The sequence below is a fragment of the Haliaeetus albicilla genome, chromosome 4, assembly GCF_947461875.1.
Source record: "Haliaeetus albicilla chromosome 4, bHalAlb1.1, whole genome shotgun sequence".
NCBI lineage: Eukaryota > Metazoa > Chordata > Aves > Accipitriformes > Accipitridae > Haliaeetus > Haliaeetus albicilla.
The window spans coordinates 41,760,398-41,776,375 of NC_091486.1; the positions used below are offsets into that span (position 1 = coordinate 41,760,398).

Sequence of the window (15,978 nt, forward strand, 5' to 3'; positions counted from 1 at the left end):
AAAGTCACTTTGGACTCTTAAGTCCCCATTGACATTATTTCTGGACTAGCATTAGTTTGGGTGCAGTAGAATAAAGGATACCTTGATTTATGGAGCAAGCAGGTGATTAAGAGTTTCTCGCCCTATGGTTTTATGACTAAGTTAAATTTACTGATAGAGAGGCTTTATGAAAGACACAGTATGTCGTATTTCAGAGGCCCCTGGAAAGGCCCCGGCTGGAGTTGCTGCATTTAATTACCAGGACGCTTAATGCGAACAACACTTTTGGGATCCAAGTGCCAGTCTGGAGTTCTGTACATACTGTTCAACTCGTGATGTACGTTGACATATAAAACTGCATTCCATATGTCTTCACTGATCTATGTCTAAACATGATTGCTATCCTGTGGCTCAAATCAAAGGGAGGAATTTTCCTAAAAGGTCATTTTATGACATTGCCTTGATTATTCCAGGAAAGATATAAAGAACTTTTGCCTGTAGTACCCTACAAGAACCATATTTAGCTAAATAAGCTGAAGTCGGCATGTCTAGCTAAAATGAGCATGCCACGGCCCATCCAAGTCAATGGAAAACCTCTCTTTCTGCCCTTCTAGTTTTTAACAGCTTGAATGGCAAGATTCAAAATGTTGGTACATTTGGTTTCATCTGCACTTGCATATTTTTCACTTAAAATGCCAGCTCATTTTAAGAAGGTACTACAGTAGCATCAGCCTGTGCAATTACATATAGATGGATATGCTAAATGGAGAAGTGGGTATTTTCAAAGGAGTTTTAGGGAATTCCCTTTTCCTAGCATCCATGGAAATTAATTTTGACTGGTGTGCTTGATTCACATCAGTGCCTTGGAAGTCTGCAGCATAAAGCACTGGTTTGGGAGACACACCGCAGCCTGAAAGAAATGCCAAATCCATTGAGGTGCCAAGCGTTCCTGTGAAATACTAAAGTCACCTCGCTTCACTTTAGCTCTCTGGCTGTATGCTAGTCCTCCTGGGATGAATGGATGTCTCAAAGTGCCTTTCTGCCTCTCTTCTCCCCTCTCCTTTAGCTACTGGGGGAGCCTGGATGATAAATTAGATGAGGTGCTTCACTAAATATAGCTGAGATGGCAATGAGGAGGCAACTATGTAGGGCTGGGTTCAATATTGACACCCTCCAACATTCCCAACTTTTAGAGTCAAAGATATAATGCTTTGATCCCAAATCCTTTGAAATTCCTGGAAGACTTGCCATCAGCTTTACTGGGCTCTGGATCAGACCCTCTGGGATGTGAACAGCCTTGCTTAACTGCTTTTGCTTTAATTGTGTCCATTGAAAATAGCACCATGGGGTGTTTCTTCCTGTGGGTTTTGGTTTCGGTTCTTGCATTCCTCTTCTCTAAGGAAACATACTGCAGGATTTGAGAGCTGCAAGAGGAATGAGTGGTGGAGGGAGTTATTCCTTCCCAGCCTCCCTCAACTTTACAAAGCCCCTTTGATGTTTCCCACAAACTACTATATAAAGTCAAAGTTTCCAGGGTCTCCATTTTTGGGTATCTAGCTGCTGACATGCTAAGGAAGTGCTTTGGACATCTCTCCTGGGTGATACAAGGCAGAAATTTCAGCCTTTGTTATCCATTTGGAAAGGTTTCTGTTTTCAGTCCTCTCCTTCTCGGAGTAACTGATGAGGAAAAAAAACATGGCTGGGGAGATAAATGTTGGAAATCATGGTTCTGGGAAAGGGATCATTTAAACAAATCCTTGTTGCTTTGTGAGTAGCTCTGTTTTGACAGCCTCGGCAGTCAACTGCAAGACACTGTCAGCTCATGTGAGGCTGTATCTCAGGGAGGGTACCACCATATCTGTTTCGTGCAGGTTGTCATCATTTTGTGTCCAACACCACAGCGGGCTATTTTAAGCTTTAAATTTTGACAATCGGTCCTTAATCAAACAATTTCCAGCAAGACTCTGAGAGACACTTTTGCAAAGCCTCACACTAGCTGGCAGAGGCAGGTGTCTCAGGGTCCAAGGGCAGAAGGGGCAGCCAAGTTGCAGATGTCATCTTGAGCTCTATGTCACTCCTTGGGGTAGCCCAAACTCATGGCACTCACCCGTAATGAGAAACCTGACAGAGACCGGCCTTGGAAGCACTGCTTTCCGTGGCCAGCTGGTGTCCGGCCAAGGAAGACTGCAGCCAAAGCTTTGTTCTTTGTTCAAATCCAAAGTAAATAGCCTCCACACAGAGCAGCCCTGATGGGCCGAGTGGCTGCCCTTTTACATCCAGGCAGGACAAGAGAGTGTTTGCTACCACTTGCCCTGAGGGGTGTGAGATCCCGACAATGCTGGGTCTCCTCTTCCCCCAGGCTGTGCACTAGGTGTAACAGTGAGCCTGGGAGGTGATGGACCTACCACCTTGAATAGCTCTTAGGTGGGTAGGTGATTTAAGGTCACACCAAGTCCAACATAACACAGTGATCCGTAATGCCCCAACATAACTTGGAAGCAACACAAGGTTTCCTTTTTCACTTCCATGGCATGAAATTGGGGAGGTGATGATGTGAGTGGGGTTGTCTAAAAGATGGTATTAAGATTATCTCCCATGATGATCATGTATAATGCTTTTATCATAACGGTATTGGTCTTGTTAGTATTTACTGGTTTTTTTGTGTACATTTACTGTATTAAATATGATGATGCTTTGGTTCCAATGCTGCACAACAGGTTTTTTTTTCCTCCCTAACCTTTCTTCAAACTTAGCCAGGGAACTGGAAAGCTAATTGTGCTCTTTGTGTCCTATGCCATCATCAGTAATAAAGTTTCAGAGATTACAACCTAGGCAACCGGTTTTGTTAAAGACATGGCAACCAGAATATAATACAGCTCTTCCATGATGGGGCTAGCTGTGCCAAGAAAAAACATAACTTGTTTTTGTTAGATAAGGAATAAGATGTAGGATGTGAAGACCCAAAGTCCAGGTATGTTGAGTAAGTGAAGACTGTTCTTTTCTTGTGTCATTGCTCTTGGGAACCTAATCCTTCTGAGACCAAACCACACTCTGGCATGATTCAGATGGCTCCACTGCAGATGGAGCATCACCTGGTTATTTTATCTTACGTGCCAGCTGAGTGCCAAGATTTCTCCTGACTGTTTGCCTTTCTTTCTTGTTTTGACATGTATATGCATTTTAATACTACGTTTTATAAACAATGCCATTCTTGCAACTCTTCTGTGTTTTAGAAAGGGGAAACAATGAATTGGAGTTCTTACTAGCCCTCTGCTAGAAGCTAAAAAATAATTCTGTTTTGAAAGCAAGACCCTTTTAAAGGTGTTGAGACTAACAGTACTTCAAGCAAACGAGAAGTCCTAAACATTGCTGAATTATTGACATAGAATTGATGCACAGAGTGTGGTGAAGGTTTCTGCTAATATTATGTTCATGTGTTACTTGCAGTTATTGAAGTGAACAAGAAGGATATAGTCTTCCTGATAGATGGTTCAACTGCATTGGGGACTGGCCCCTTTAACTCAATTCGTGATTTCGTTGCCAAAATTGTCCAAAGGCTGGAGGTTGGACCCGACCTGATCCAAGTTGCAGTGGCACAGTACGCAGACACTGTGAAGCCAGAGTTTTATTTTAACACCCACCAGAGCAGAAAGGATGTGATGGCTAACGTGAAGAGAATGAAGCTCATGGGTGGTACGGCACTCAACACTGGCTCGGCACTGGACTTTGTGAGGAACAACTTCTTCACCAGTGCTGCTGGGTGCAGGATGGAGGAAGGGGTGCTCCCTATGCTGGTACTCATCACTGGTGGTAAGTCCAGGGATGCTGTTGACCAAGCTGCGGCAGAGATGAAAAGGAACCGGATAGTGATCCTTGCCATTGGGTCGAGAAATGCTGATCTGGCAGAACTTCAAGAAATTGCCCATGAGAGAGATTTTGTGTTCAACCCAAATGACTTCCGTGTTCAGTTCATGCAAGCCATTCTTCCTGAAGTACTGTCACCTATCCGGACACTCTCTGGAGGACTGATTATCCAAGAACCACCATCAGGTAATTAATTACCTTTTTCTAATTAAGAAGATATGGTTTATATGTTTGTCAACTCTTATTCTATGACATGTAGAGATAAGGGGGGGAAAAAGCATCAAGCACATGTTTCAGCATAGCTAAATGTTGTCTCTTGGACTTGCAAAATGTGCATGAACAGATCGGTGAATTTGATAGCATGGTGGTTGTTACAGCTTTGTCATTCCTTTCTGGAGATTTTTGTCCCATTCCCAATTTGTCACCAACATTTAAAGGCCTGGACGCGGAAGATGTGCTTTATTAGTTAGGTCCTGAAATCATTCAGTGGAGGCTTTTTGTCTCACTTAGGGTTTGTGTAACCTATGAACAGGACACACTGTGAATGTTATAATCTCTTCCCCAATTTGAAAATCATCCACAGTAGATATTTGCTCAAGAAAGCTTAAAAGTTTCTTCTGAGTGTAAAGAAAATAAGCAGGTTTGTTCATGGAGATGTTCAGAGAAAGCTAGCCTGGCATTGTTGGACTGAAACTTACCCTTTAAGAACATATTTACATTTTTCTTATCACTTACTCAGCTCAAGCCCTAAGAGGCTCACGAGACTATTGCAGTGTTGATTTTAATTTAATCTGTTTAGAAGATGATCCAAAGCCCTGTGAAGCCAGTGGATTCTTTTTACTTGGTCTTGCCATTGACATCAGTAGACTTTGGAAGCAATCCAATTGCTAGTCATGTCTTTTGAGGCAGTTTCCCCTGCATTTCAAAAGGTGTTCTAGCTGCATAGAGATTTTATACCAAATTTCTCAGGATTTCTTCCCAATAGAGATGCTTGAGGTTGAATTAATGTTGCGCTGGGTCATATTTGAACCTTGCATTTCTGTCTCATGGCATACAAACATTAGAAAAACAGGACTTCTTCCAGCTGCCAGTAAGGTTAATAGTGAGGTTCCCATTGGCTTAAGTGGGTGTTGACCCACATCCATATTTTTTCTAGTATCTCCAAGTAATTTAAAATTATAAGATGCAGTGCAAAAGAAACTGAGGTTTTGGAAAGGGTCCTTAAAGAATTAAAGCTTATGACTGATTTACATGAAGAGGAGACATTTTAAAATCAGTTTGCCAATACTTGTCCTTAATTAAGATGAATATCACAGGACTTATCATTTCATAAGCTTTTTTTCAGAATGTGTTTCCTGCTAATACAGTTTTGCATGGCTATACACCAAACCTGACATTTTTGTTTTTCAATGTAAATTAAAAATGTTCCTATACTTCCTTGTTCTTTAAAGCTCATTCATGCAGCTTCTCTTTTTTTCCAGTCCTTTTGCTCTACTGTACTCACAGCTATTCACATACACAGTAAGCAAGTAATCATATCCTACTCCATAAAATACCTGTTATTAGTAACATAACTGATTTTGACACTGGGCAGTCAGTTACATTTCAGCTAGGTATTGTTTCACCCTGGGCCTTGAATGACACTTTTCTGGGAAAAATTAAAAATACAGAAAGCCAAGACAATCTGTAAGATCTGAGAGCAATGCCTGTACTCCAAAGAGCCCTTTTATCCCTTTTGGTTTTAATATCTCAGTATTTATATAATTTATATATAGGACAGCAAGCGTACAGGGAGAAGGCAAGCTAGAGAGATGGATGAATATAGACATAAACCCATAAGTAAATGCTTTAAACAGAAAGGTAATGAACAGAATTAGCAATGGGTATAAATATATTCTCGAATAACTTATTTGGAGGAAGGCATCCAGGGGGGATGCATTGGATAAGCCCACTCATCAGTTCTCTGAGATCTTATTTAAAGTTTCAGCATTTTGGTCTGTCATCTGGACATGATGTGTTTAGAGAAAAAAAACGCAGGGGCATGATCCTGTGGTGTCTTTGGGGTGACACTGCAGATCTGTGTCTTGGGTCTCAGATGCTGGGAGACAGCCCAGGAAGGATTTAACCTTAAAAAAGGAGCCGAGAACTAGCTGATTACTGCCAAAAGTGGGAAATTTCTCCCTCTTCAACAGCCCACAAAATGGATGGCTACAACTGCAGACATCAAAATGCAGTTTGCTGCATCAAATGCAGATGCCAAAAAGGCAGGTGTCTCAAGCGGCTATTGCAGTCTCATCTGGACCAGCTTTTCTAAGCCTAATAGTAAAAGCTATTTTTAATACCCATTCAAAATACCAACCAAATTGGTTACTTGGCAGAAGTGTTTTCCCATGCAAGTGGAGCCTAAGTCTGTGCCGTGGGCCAGCCACTGCTGGCTGCACAGCATGACCATGGAAGTCACTGCAGGACAGGACATGGTTCTCTACATCTAGGGATGCATGGAAGCACCCCTGTGGAACAGGGGATTACTTAATAAAGGGGGCGATAGTGCTGGGTGTCAAAGCACACTTTAGATGCCAGAAAGCAAAAACGTTCCCTAAAGCTTTTTTGGAAAGCCCCAAGTAAATGCATGGTGACTTGCAGATAAGTAAGATGGCTGTAGGCATAATTCAGTGTTGCTCCACCAAACTCAATGAAGCTGCCTTTTGCTGGCTCAGGCTCTGGCCCACAGCATGCAACTCTGGCATTAGCAGCCATTGAAAACATCTGCCACGACAGAGAGTGAGCCCCATTGATAAACCTGACATTTAAAAGACTTTTCAATACAAGTCATAAACCTCCCCTGCCCAATTTAGTCATTTCCAGCAAGGTCCTTGTTACTGCTGTGCTGATCACACTCTTTCTCTTCTCTTTTTCTCCCCACTTCCTCCTAACAAGGTTTACATGCGTGTACAGCGTATGCTGTATGCACACATGAACAAGAATTCTATTTTTGTTTTCTGTGATGTCTCATGTTATTTTCTGTGCTCTACTGCAGTTCAAGTAACCAAAAGGGATATCATCTTTCTTTTGGATGGATCACTCAACGTTGGAAATGCCAACTTCCCCTTTGTGCGTGACTTTGTTGCCACCCTAGTTAACTACCTTGATGTCGGCAGTGACAAAATCCGAGTTGGCTTAGTGCAATTTAGCGACACTCCTAAAACTGAGTTCTTTCTATATTCATACCAAACCAAATCAGACATAATTCAACGTATGGGGCAGCTGAGGCCCAAGGGGGGGTCAGTGCTGAACACTGGCTCTGCACTGAACTTTGTGCTTTCAAATCACTTCACGGAAGCTGGTGGGAGCAGAATAAATGAACAAGTGCCACAGGTCCTAGTCCTGGTGATGGCAGGGAGGTCTGCCGATCCCTTCTTGCACGTTTCCAATGAATTAGCTCGGGCTGGAGTGCTGACTTTTGCTGTTGGAGTTAGGAGTGCGGATAAGGCAGAACTTGAACAGATTGCCTTTAATCCAAGAATGGTATATTTTATGGATGATTTCAGTGCTCTGGCAGCTTTACCCCAGGAGTTAAATAAGCCTATAACAACATATGTTAGTGGAGGTGTGGAGGAGGTTCCACTCGCCCCAACAGGTAATACCTACCTTCCTTCATGTTGACTGCATTAAGTTAATCTTGTTTTTCTTGACTGTTTGTTCCCAATGTACACCTTCGCATCTGTCCAAGGCCCTGAGTCATCAAAGCGGTTAGGGCTGTGCTTAACCATCAATACGTGGCTTGACACTGACAGCTCTTAATACTGTTCAAGTCATTGCTAGCACACTTTAAAGACAGTACAATTTTAAGTCTTTTGGCAGGTCAGGACTGAAGGAAGATCCGAGTGAGTCTATGCCCACCAGTTGCTTACTCAGGTGTTCCTTTTCTGTTGCCATAATAATGTCACAGCCTGTAAATGCATTGTCTGCACTAGCTCAGGCAATGGGAGCGTGCACTTTTGGCCACAAGCTGTGGTGTGGAAAGGTTAAGCTTGTGCCAAAGAGCACAGAGGAGCAGAGGTCTAGTCAGGTACAGATGGCCGAATCCTTCCCCAAAGGCACTTTGTCAAAGTGCTGTTGTCATGCTGTCACAGAGGCTAAATTTGACTCCCGATATTCAACGTTATCCTCCAATATTAAACCCAAAAGCTGTTGGCAAGTTTAACCCTTTTTAAACAGGTATTTGCTCACTAATTCCCTTATTGTGGCTATGTACATATGAAGACATAAGAACAACCAGGATTGTTTAGTATGGAAAGGAGACCATTAAGATTAATATGAAAGATGTTAAGACACAGATATGAGATGTTTGGTTTTGCCTTGGGTATTCAATGAGATTAAAAGGGCATCAAATGGAAACAGGTAAAAGTTTTTTTTTCTCCTCCAAAGTCATAACTCGCCTATGTATTTAGATGCTCCTTATGATGGAAATGGGAGAGGTACTTTAAGAGAATACAGAAAATGCTTTGTGTGTGTATGTATGTATGAACTAATGCATATTTGTTATACTGAGCCTTTAAATAGAAAAAAAACCCCAACCCTCCGCTGCTGTTGTACTTCATGTCTGTATTATCAGCATACTGCTAGACCATAAACATCACTGACCTAATCTGAAACAGCCAATTTATGATATGACTGATATGATGTGATACAATATATGATATGACTATCTGGTGCCTGACTCAATAAGTCTTAGGATAGAGGTGTCCTTGCTTTCCCTTCTTCCTCAGATAAATAAGTCTAAGGTACTGTTTAGTCCTGTAGCATTTGAACACTTTGGTAAATGAAAATCACTTGCGTTGCGTATTGAAATCCAGCTAATTTGCAGAGAAGTTTCTAGGATGACTTTTAAGAAGAAAAATGCCTTCATATCTTTTTTTCCCCTCTTTTCATTTGTGAATTTATTCTAGAAAGCAAGAAAGATATTTTATTCCTGATTGATGGCTCAGCCAACCTCTTGGGTAGCTTTCCTGCCGTCCGGGACTTTGTACACAAAGTCATTTCTGACCTGAACGTGGGTCCCGATGCCACACGAGTAGCTGTAGCTCAATTCAGTGACACCATCCAAGTTGAATTTGACTTTGCTGAACTCCCGTCTAAGCAAGACATGCTTCTCAAAGTGAAAAGGATGAAGATAAAAACTGGGAAGCAACTGAACATTGGAGCTGCGCTAGATGAAGCTATAAGGAGGCTGTTCGTGAAGGAAGCTGGAAGCAGGATTGAAGAAGGTGTTCCTCAGTTTTTGGTCCTCCTTGTTGCTGGGAGATCAACCGACGATGTGGAGCAACCATCAGATGCTCTGAAGCAAGCTGGAGTTGTGACCTTTGCTATCAAAGCCAAAAATGCTGACCCCGTAGAGCTGGAAAGGATCGTTTACGCCCCACAATTCATTCTGAATGTTGACTCCCTCCCTCGGATTTCAGAGCTTCAGCCAAACATAGTCAACCTGTTGAAAACTATTCAGCTTCAGCCAACAGGTACAGGGACCCCCAGGGTTTCCAAGAGGCTGAAAGACACCACTTACATGCCCCCTTTCAATTTGGTAACTGGTGCAATTGTATCTGGTGATGTTTAAAACAATTATGTAGAAACTGCTATTGTACTTGGATTTTCTTCTGGTCAGACCCTGATCCAGCAGAGCATTAAGGTCCAAACTGAATTCTAAAGATGAGTAAGGAAAAAGCCTTTTGTTTGGCTGCAAGAGTTGCAGTAGGTGCTGTTACCAGTGTGTAAAACATGGTATAAACCTGAAACAAAAGAGAGTCGTTGCCCCAGAGATCTTGTGTAAATTGATGTGCAATGTTGGGCAAGGGCTAGAAGAAGCAAATTAAGGCTTGTCTCGATTTCTCTTTCCGTCCTCCCTTTTCTGGAGGAGTGGTAGGGAGTAAGGAGCACTGCAGCACACTGGATTCACTCTTGCTCTGTTATTTCTTACAGGATATGACGGCAGTTTCTACATTTTGTACCTACACAATAAATTAGATGCTCTTTACTCAGTTACCGTTACAAGCTCAGCAGATGAGTATGGATTAATTTGAAGAATAAAAAAATTATGTAAAAAGAATCACACGGCCACAATTATAAATTCACACTGCAGTACTGGGAATTATGCATGGCCAGCTGTGTGATTTCCTGAGACAGCCCTAATTTGAGAATTAACCTGTCTCCCAACAGCAGGTGGGGACAAGGAAAAGTGTAATAACATCTACGGCATCTCTCTGTAAAAGTTCTGGGCAGATGGACTTAGAATCATAGAAACATAAAAAAGAAGTAGGGATGGAAGGGATCTCAGGGTGCCATCTGTTACATACCCTTGTCCCCAATGGGATCTTCTTGTCCAGAATGAGCTGACATTGGTCTAATCTGTTCTGAAAACCCTCCAGTGGAGGAGATTTCCCAGCCTCCATAATCAATCTGCTCAATTGCTTTTATCTCTGTCAGTAGATACTTTTCCTTAGTGTCAAACCTCAGCTTTTCTAGTCATAGTTTAAGCCTTTTTACATCTCCCTCAACTCAAGAGGATACAGATGTCAGCTGATTTGTGAGTTTTGTGTGACAGCGTTTCATTTACTTTAAGCTTGCCATGTATGTCTTGTCTTGGCCTTCATGTCACCAGCTGTGTACCTAGATCATTCGATCTTTCCTTGTAGGTCTTGTAGATTTTTCTAGCTTTTCACTCTTGTCCCTCCAACGTCAGCTTGCTCCAAATGACCAGAGTGTAACAATGGTGTCCCCTGGTCATCTTTTACCCCATCCTTTCCATGTGGAGTCATCACCCTTCCCGTGTTTGTGCAACTTCTGCCTCAACATAGAAGAGTGCAACTAGTGATCTTGAATTGTATCCTCACTTTTCACACCGTTTCTGTCTTGTCAAGATCATTTGGAATCGCTTTGACCACCAAGTGCTGTGAATAATTGTGCTAATTGCTCACAAATAGTGCATCCACCTACTTTTCCTAGTATTCTTGGCTAAAAGAGAGCCACCTCATAAGAGTACCCATATTTTTTTCTTCTTTATCTGCTACCCAGACACTTTTGATAGGACTCTCTTCCCCTGCTCCTAAACTTTAGAGGAAGTGTATGGAACTGGGATACACCAGGCAATGTCTGCTCCTTCTTGCTACCTGTATTGCTCAACACAAGTATATTAATATTCCAGTCCTATGCATTAACCCACCAAGTTTCCAACATTCCTCTTAAGTAATAAACTTGATCTGAAGTCTGCATTAAGACTTCAGCTGCCCTTGTTAACTCTTTATATGTTTAGCATCCATAAGCAGATATTTAAGACTTTCTTCAGAGGGATGGATCATGCTCCTGCTTGTCCTACTTGACCCTGCTATAAACAAGCCAACAGCACTTCTGGGGATGTCATCCATCAGTTGCTGTGTTTGAGAGGCAGTGATGTTTTCTGCTTGGCTGAGCCAAAGCTTTGCAATTCTGTTAGCCTATAGCAGAACATGTCAACAGTTCTCTGATCTTTGATGTTTCACAGTCTTGTTTTTTTTTTAAAAAAAGAATGTTTAGTCACAATTAGCATTTTTTTGTGCTTGAAGTTAGTAAAAAAAAAATCAGTGTCTAGCATTTTAGAAAAGCATTTCAGAAAAGCATTTCTGCATTTTCAGTTGGATGTCCTTTCCAGAAAAATTCTTATTTTGTCTGAGCATGTGCAGGATTATTAATTTCTAAGTTCAGTAATACCTCAGAAAATCTTTTCTCTCCTTCTCTTCGCCAGCTCCTTGTGAGCGCCTTCTCTGCAGCATGCCATTTCGTTCAGAAATTCATTTTTCTCTGGGAGCAAAAGATCCATGATGCTTCAGACTCCTGTTGCACATTGCAAAACCATGTGCCAGATTCCCAGCCCCCTCGGGAGCAGATGGCTTCTGCCAGCCTTAGGTAGGAGATGGCACCCAGGGTCCCTTGGCACCCTATTTCCTATGGGTCTATGATTCTATGACTTGGTGGGTAAGGCACGGCATGCATTGCACTGCGGTTTCCACCGACTTCCACCCATCTGCCTCTTCACCAGGGATTGCATCTGATGGCAAAGGAACTGAACCATCCATCCTGACACCTCGCTTCCCCCTCCCCGAGCTTTTGTACTCCTTCAGTTCAATTTATGCGGAGAATAAGAATCACTGCAAAAGAGAATCTCACTTATTCCCCCCTTCCCTTACTTGTCTCAAACAGTAGTTGAGAGAGGTGAGAAGAAGGATGTGGTGTTTCTAATCGATGGCTCGGATGGTGTCAGAAGAGGTTTCCCTCTACTGAAGACATTTGTCCAAAGAGTTGTTGAAAGCCTGGATATTGGTCGTGACAAGGTCCGTGTCGCCGTTGCACAATACAGCAATGTCATACAACCAGAATTCTTACTTGACACCCACGAAGACAAAGCAGATCTCATCAGTGCCATCCAGGAGCTGAAGGTTATGGGAGGATCTCCTCTGAACACTGGAGCAGCCCTTGACTATCTCATCAGGAATGTGTTCACGGTGTCGAGTGGCAGCAGGATAGCAGAGGGTGTCCCGCAGTTCCTGATTCTGCTGACTGCTGACCGGTCCCAGGATGATGTGAGGAGGCCCTCGGTGGTCCTGAAGACAAGTGGCACGGTGCCCTTCGGCATCGGGATTGGAAATGCCGACCTCACAGAGCTGCAGACGATTTCTTTTCTCCCAGATTTTGCTATATCTGTGCCTGACTTCAGCCAGCTGGATACGGTGCAACAGGTCGTCTCGAACAGAGTCATCCGGCTGACCAAGAAAGAGATAGAGTCACTTGCCCCTGATCTGGTTTTTACATCACCCAGCCCAGGTGAGGAGATGTTTGTGTGTGCACCAACAGCCAGTGGCAAAATATGATGTTTAGTAACATCATGGTTGCAACACAAACTGAGAAAAGCAAAGATGGTCACAGCTAAGACTCCAAGTCCATCTTGGTCTTACTGTTGATGTACTTAGGGTTGGTAGGAGCTATGTAATCAAGCTGAGCCACCTTTAAGCCCAGTCCCTCAAGGTGGTCCATGTTGTATTCACATGGAAGACCCACAAAGTGAATGCTATGACCTTAATGTTATTTTAAGTTGATGGATTTTAAGTCCATGCTATTCCTCCTGGAATGGAAATTGCATCATTTAGATGCTACAGGGACACCTTCACACCACTATAAATCAAGGTCAGCTTTCTGCTAAATGTAAGACCTGCTGACATGTCTTACATTTGCCACACTCATTCACTGGGGGAAGGGAAACTGGAAGCAGGCATCAGGAAAAGGATCAGATCTTCCATTTTTGGTCTTGCTTGGAATGAAATCCAGCCAGCATATGCCTAGGATGAAGGGTGCCCACCCCAGATCAGTCCCTCTGAAGTCCACCATCCTACTCTATCTGTTCCTTCCCTTCAGAGCCAGACTGCTTTCTTCCATCCCCATTTACCAGTGTGATATTCAGTGATAATTCAGGCTCTGACCTGAACTACCACTGCAGAAAACATTTTATTAGGAAGCAAAAAGTCATCCTGGAAAGGCAGAAGCTGAGAGAACAATAGGATAGAAGCTTTCCTAGAGAACTAATTGTACTGAGTGTAAAACAACCCCATGCTGCCTGGCAACCTGCCCTGAGTAAGGGCCATCACCAGGCTACGTTTCCTTTGGTGGAGATCCCACAAGGAATGATTGTTGCAGGTTTCCCCTGCTCCATCTTGCTTCCTTTGCTCTGGAAGTTGCTGTTCTTGCACTGCTTGGGGATGTGCCTAGCAGACTGGTCCTGCCTCTGGGTTGAACCCAGAGCTGCCTGCTGTGGCTCCCAGGAGATATCGCAGGCAGCGGAACAATAAGCATCCTCCCCATGGCCAAAGGCATGGGCCAGTGATGTAGATGATGAGCTTAGCTGCTCTTCATAAGCAATGCCTGATGTCTCTTCTGACTGCTGCCTTCTTTCCTGCAGCGGGTGTGAAGAGGGATGTCGTGTTCATGGTTGACGGCTCCCGGTATGCCGCCCAGGAGTTCTACCTGATCCGTGATCTTATTGAGAGGATAGTGAACAACTTGGATGTGGGCTTTGACACCACCAGGATTTCAGTGGTCCAGTTCAGCGAGCATCCCCACGTGGAGTTCTTGCTCAATGCCCACTCCACCAAGGATGAGGTGCAGAGTGCAGTGAGGCAGCTGCGGCCGCAGGGTGGCCAACAGGTGAACGTAGGGGAGGCCCTTGAGTTTGTGGCAAAGACCATCTTCACTCGGCCCTCCGGGAGCCGCATAGAGGAGGGCATCCCTCAGTTTTTGATCATCCTCTCGTCCCGCAAGTCCGACGATGACTTAGAGTACCCATCACTCCAAGTCAAACAAGTGGGCGTGGCACCCATGGTAGTAGCGAAGAATGTGGATCCTGAGGAGATGGTACAGATTTCCCTTAGTCCTGATTATGTATTCCAAGTCTCCAGTTTCCAGGAACTTCCCAGCCTCGAGCAGAAGCTGCTGACTCCTATTGAAACCCTGACTGGGGACCAAATCAGACGGCTGCTGGGAGATGTGCAAATCCGCGAAGGTAAGGCTCTGTCAACACCAGCTGCCTCTGGGTTGCTATTCAAGTAAATGTTGCCCAAATGTGTAAATACCTTTCCATCCCTTCTCTATAAACCAAGGTTTTCCTCAGTTAAAAGCAAAGGTGTAGCACATGTACAGTTTTAGAAGGAAACTTTTAGATATGTGGAAATTCTGCCCAAGTACCTAAATACATTATAACTTACAATTTTCAAGTCAAGTACCTAAATACGTTACCTATTTTGATTTTCAAGTCAAATACCTCAATGTGTACAATTGCCTATTTCCATTTAGCATCTCTATAGGAAAGAGACTTAAATCTGGGGCAAAATGAAGTTGGAAACATTGACAAATCCAGAGGAGAGTGTTAATGAATGAAACAGATAAGGGTCTGAGTAATGCATGCTTTGAATATTAGGCAGACTGTTAACACACACATGCACGCTTGCACACAAGCCCTTTTGGAGAGGCTCCCTGAAACACCATGCCTAAAGTTGGCTAAAATATGCTGTGCAATTTTACATCACACGAGAGCAGATAGCACAGAAATACTCCAGAAAAGCTTAAGCAAAGACTTGGCACACAAATAATTTCCTCTCTTCTTGCTTCCCTGCAGATATTTCTGGTGATGAAAAGGACATAGTCTTCCTCATTGACAGCTCTGACAACGTTAGGCCTGATGGGCTTGCTCACATTCGGGATTTCATCAGCAGAATTGTTCAGCAGCTGGAAGTTGGGCCAAACAAAGTGCGAATTGGCGTGGTGCAGTTCAGCAATAATGTCTTCCCTGAGTTCTACTTGAAGACCCACAAGTCCAAAAATGCCGTCCTGCAAGCCATCCGCCGCTTGAGGCTTAGAGGGGGGTCCCCTGTGAATGCTGGCAAAGCCCTTGACTACGTGGTGAAGAACTACTTCATCAAGTCTGCAGGAAGCAGGATAGAAGATGGAGTGCCTCAGCACCTAATCGTCATCCTTGGAGACCGGTCCCAGGATGACGTGAACAGGCCTGCTAATGTGATTGTTTCATCGAACATTAAACCTCTGGGTGTTGGAGCCAGGAATGTGGACAGGGACCAGCTGCAGATCATTACCAATGATCCTGAGCGCGTGCTTGTGGTACAGGACTTCACGGGACTCCCAACTTTAGAAAAGAAGGTGCAGAGTATTCTTGAAGAGCTTCCGATACCTACAACAGAAACCCCTGGATATTTAGTACCTGGTAAGACTGCTGCTATTCATCCTGTAGACTTTTCTGGATAGAGCACAGATAGAATTTGTGTAATGTGAAAATGGTTCCATAATAACACCTTTTGATTCTCAACCCTTTAGCTGCATTGATTTAAAGAACACTTTGAAGATTTTGTTGAACATAGGAAAGAGCAGAATTAAATTTGAAATGAGATGAGGGTGTCTATCACAAAAACAAGTAATGTATGAAGTGTCATAAGTGTTGTATGAAACTTTTCTTCTTGTACAGATGTAAAATCGTGCCAAAGACCAATGAAACTAAAAAGGTAGAAACGGGAGAGAAACGCAACGCTACTTCACAAAGCACTGAGC

At 43.3% G+C, this 15,978-nt stretch overlaps 1 protein-coding gene across 12 annotated transcripts in view; it reads left to right on the forward strand.

The window, feature by feature from the left end:
- COL6A3 (collagen type VI alpha 3 chain) overlaps window positions 1-15,978 on the forward strand; it is a 63,124-nt gene that overhangs the window by 15,660 nt on the left and 31,486 nt on the right. For 9 of the 12 annotated variants that reach the window (XM_069782115.1, XM_069782116.1, XM_069782117.1 and 6 more), the window contains 6 exons: window positions 3,427-4,029; window positions 6,881-7,480; window positions 8,793-9,359; window positions 12,073-12,693; window positions 13,823-14,422; window positions 15,035-15,637. In XM_069782115.1, the coding sequence (XP_069638216.1) occupies window positions 3,427-4,029; window positions 6,881-7,480; window positions 8,793-9,359; window positions 12,073-12,693; window positions 13,823-14,422; window positions 15,035-15,637 (3,594 nt within the window). The remainder of the gene's footprint in view (window positions 1-3,426; window positions 4,030-6,880; window positions 7,481-8,792; window positions 9,360-12,072; window positions 12,694-13,822; window positions 14,423-15,034; window positions 15,638-15,978) is intronic. The other 3 variants (XM_069782124.1, XM_069782126.1, XM_069782127.1) reach the window with 2 other exon arrangements.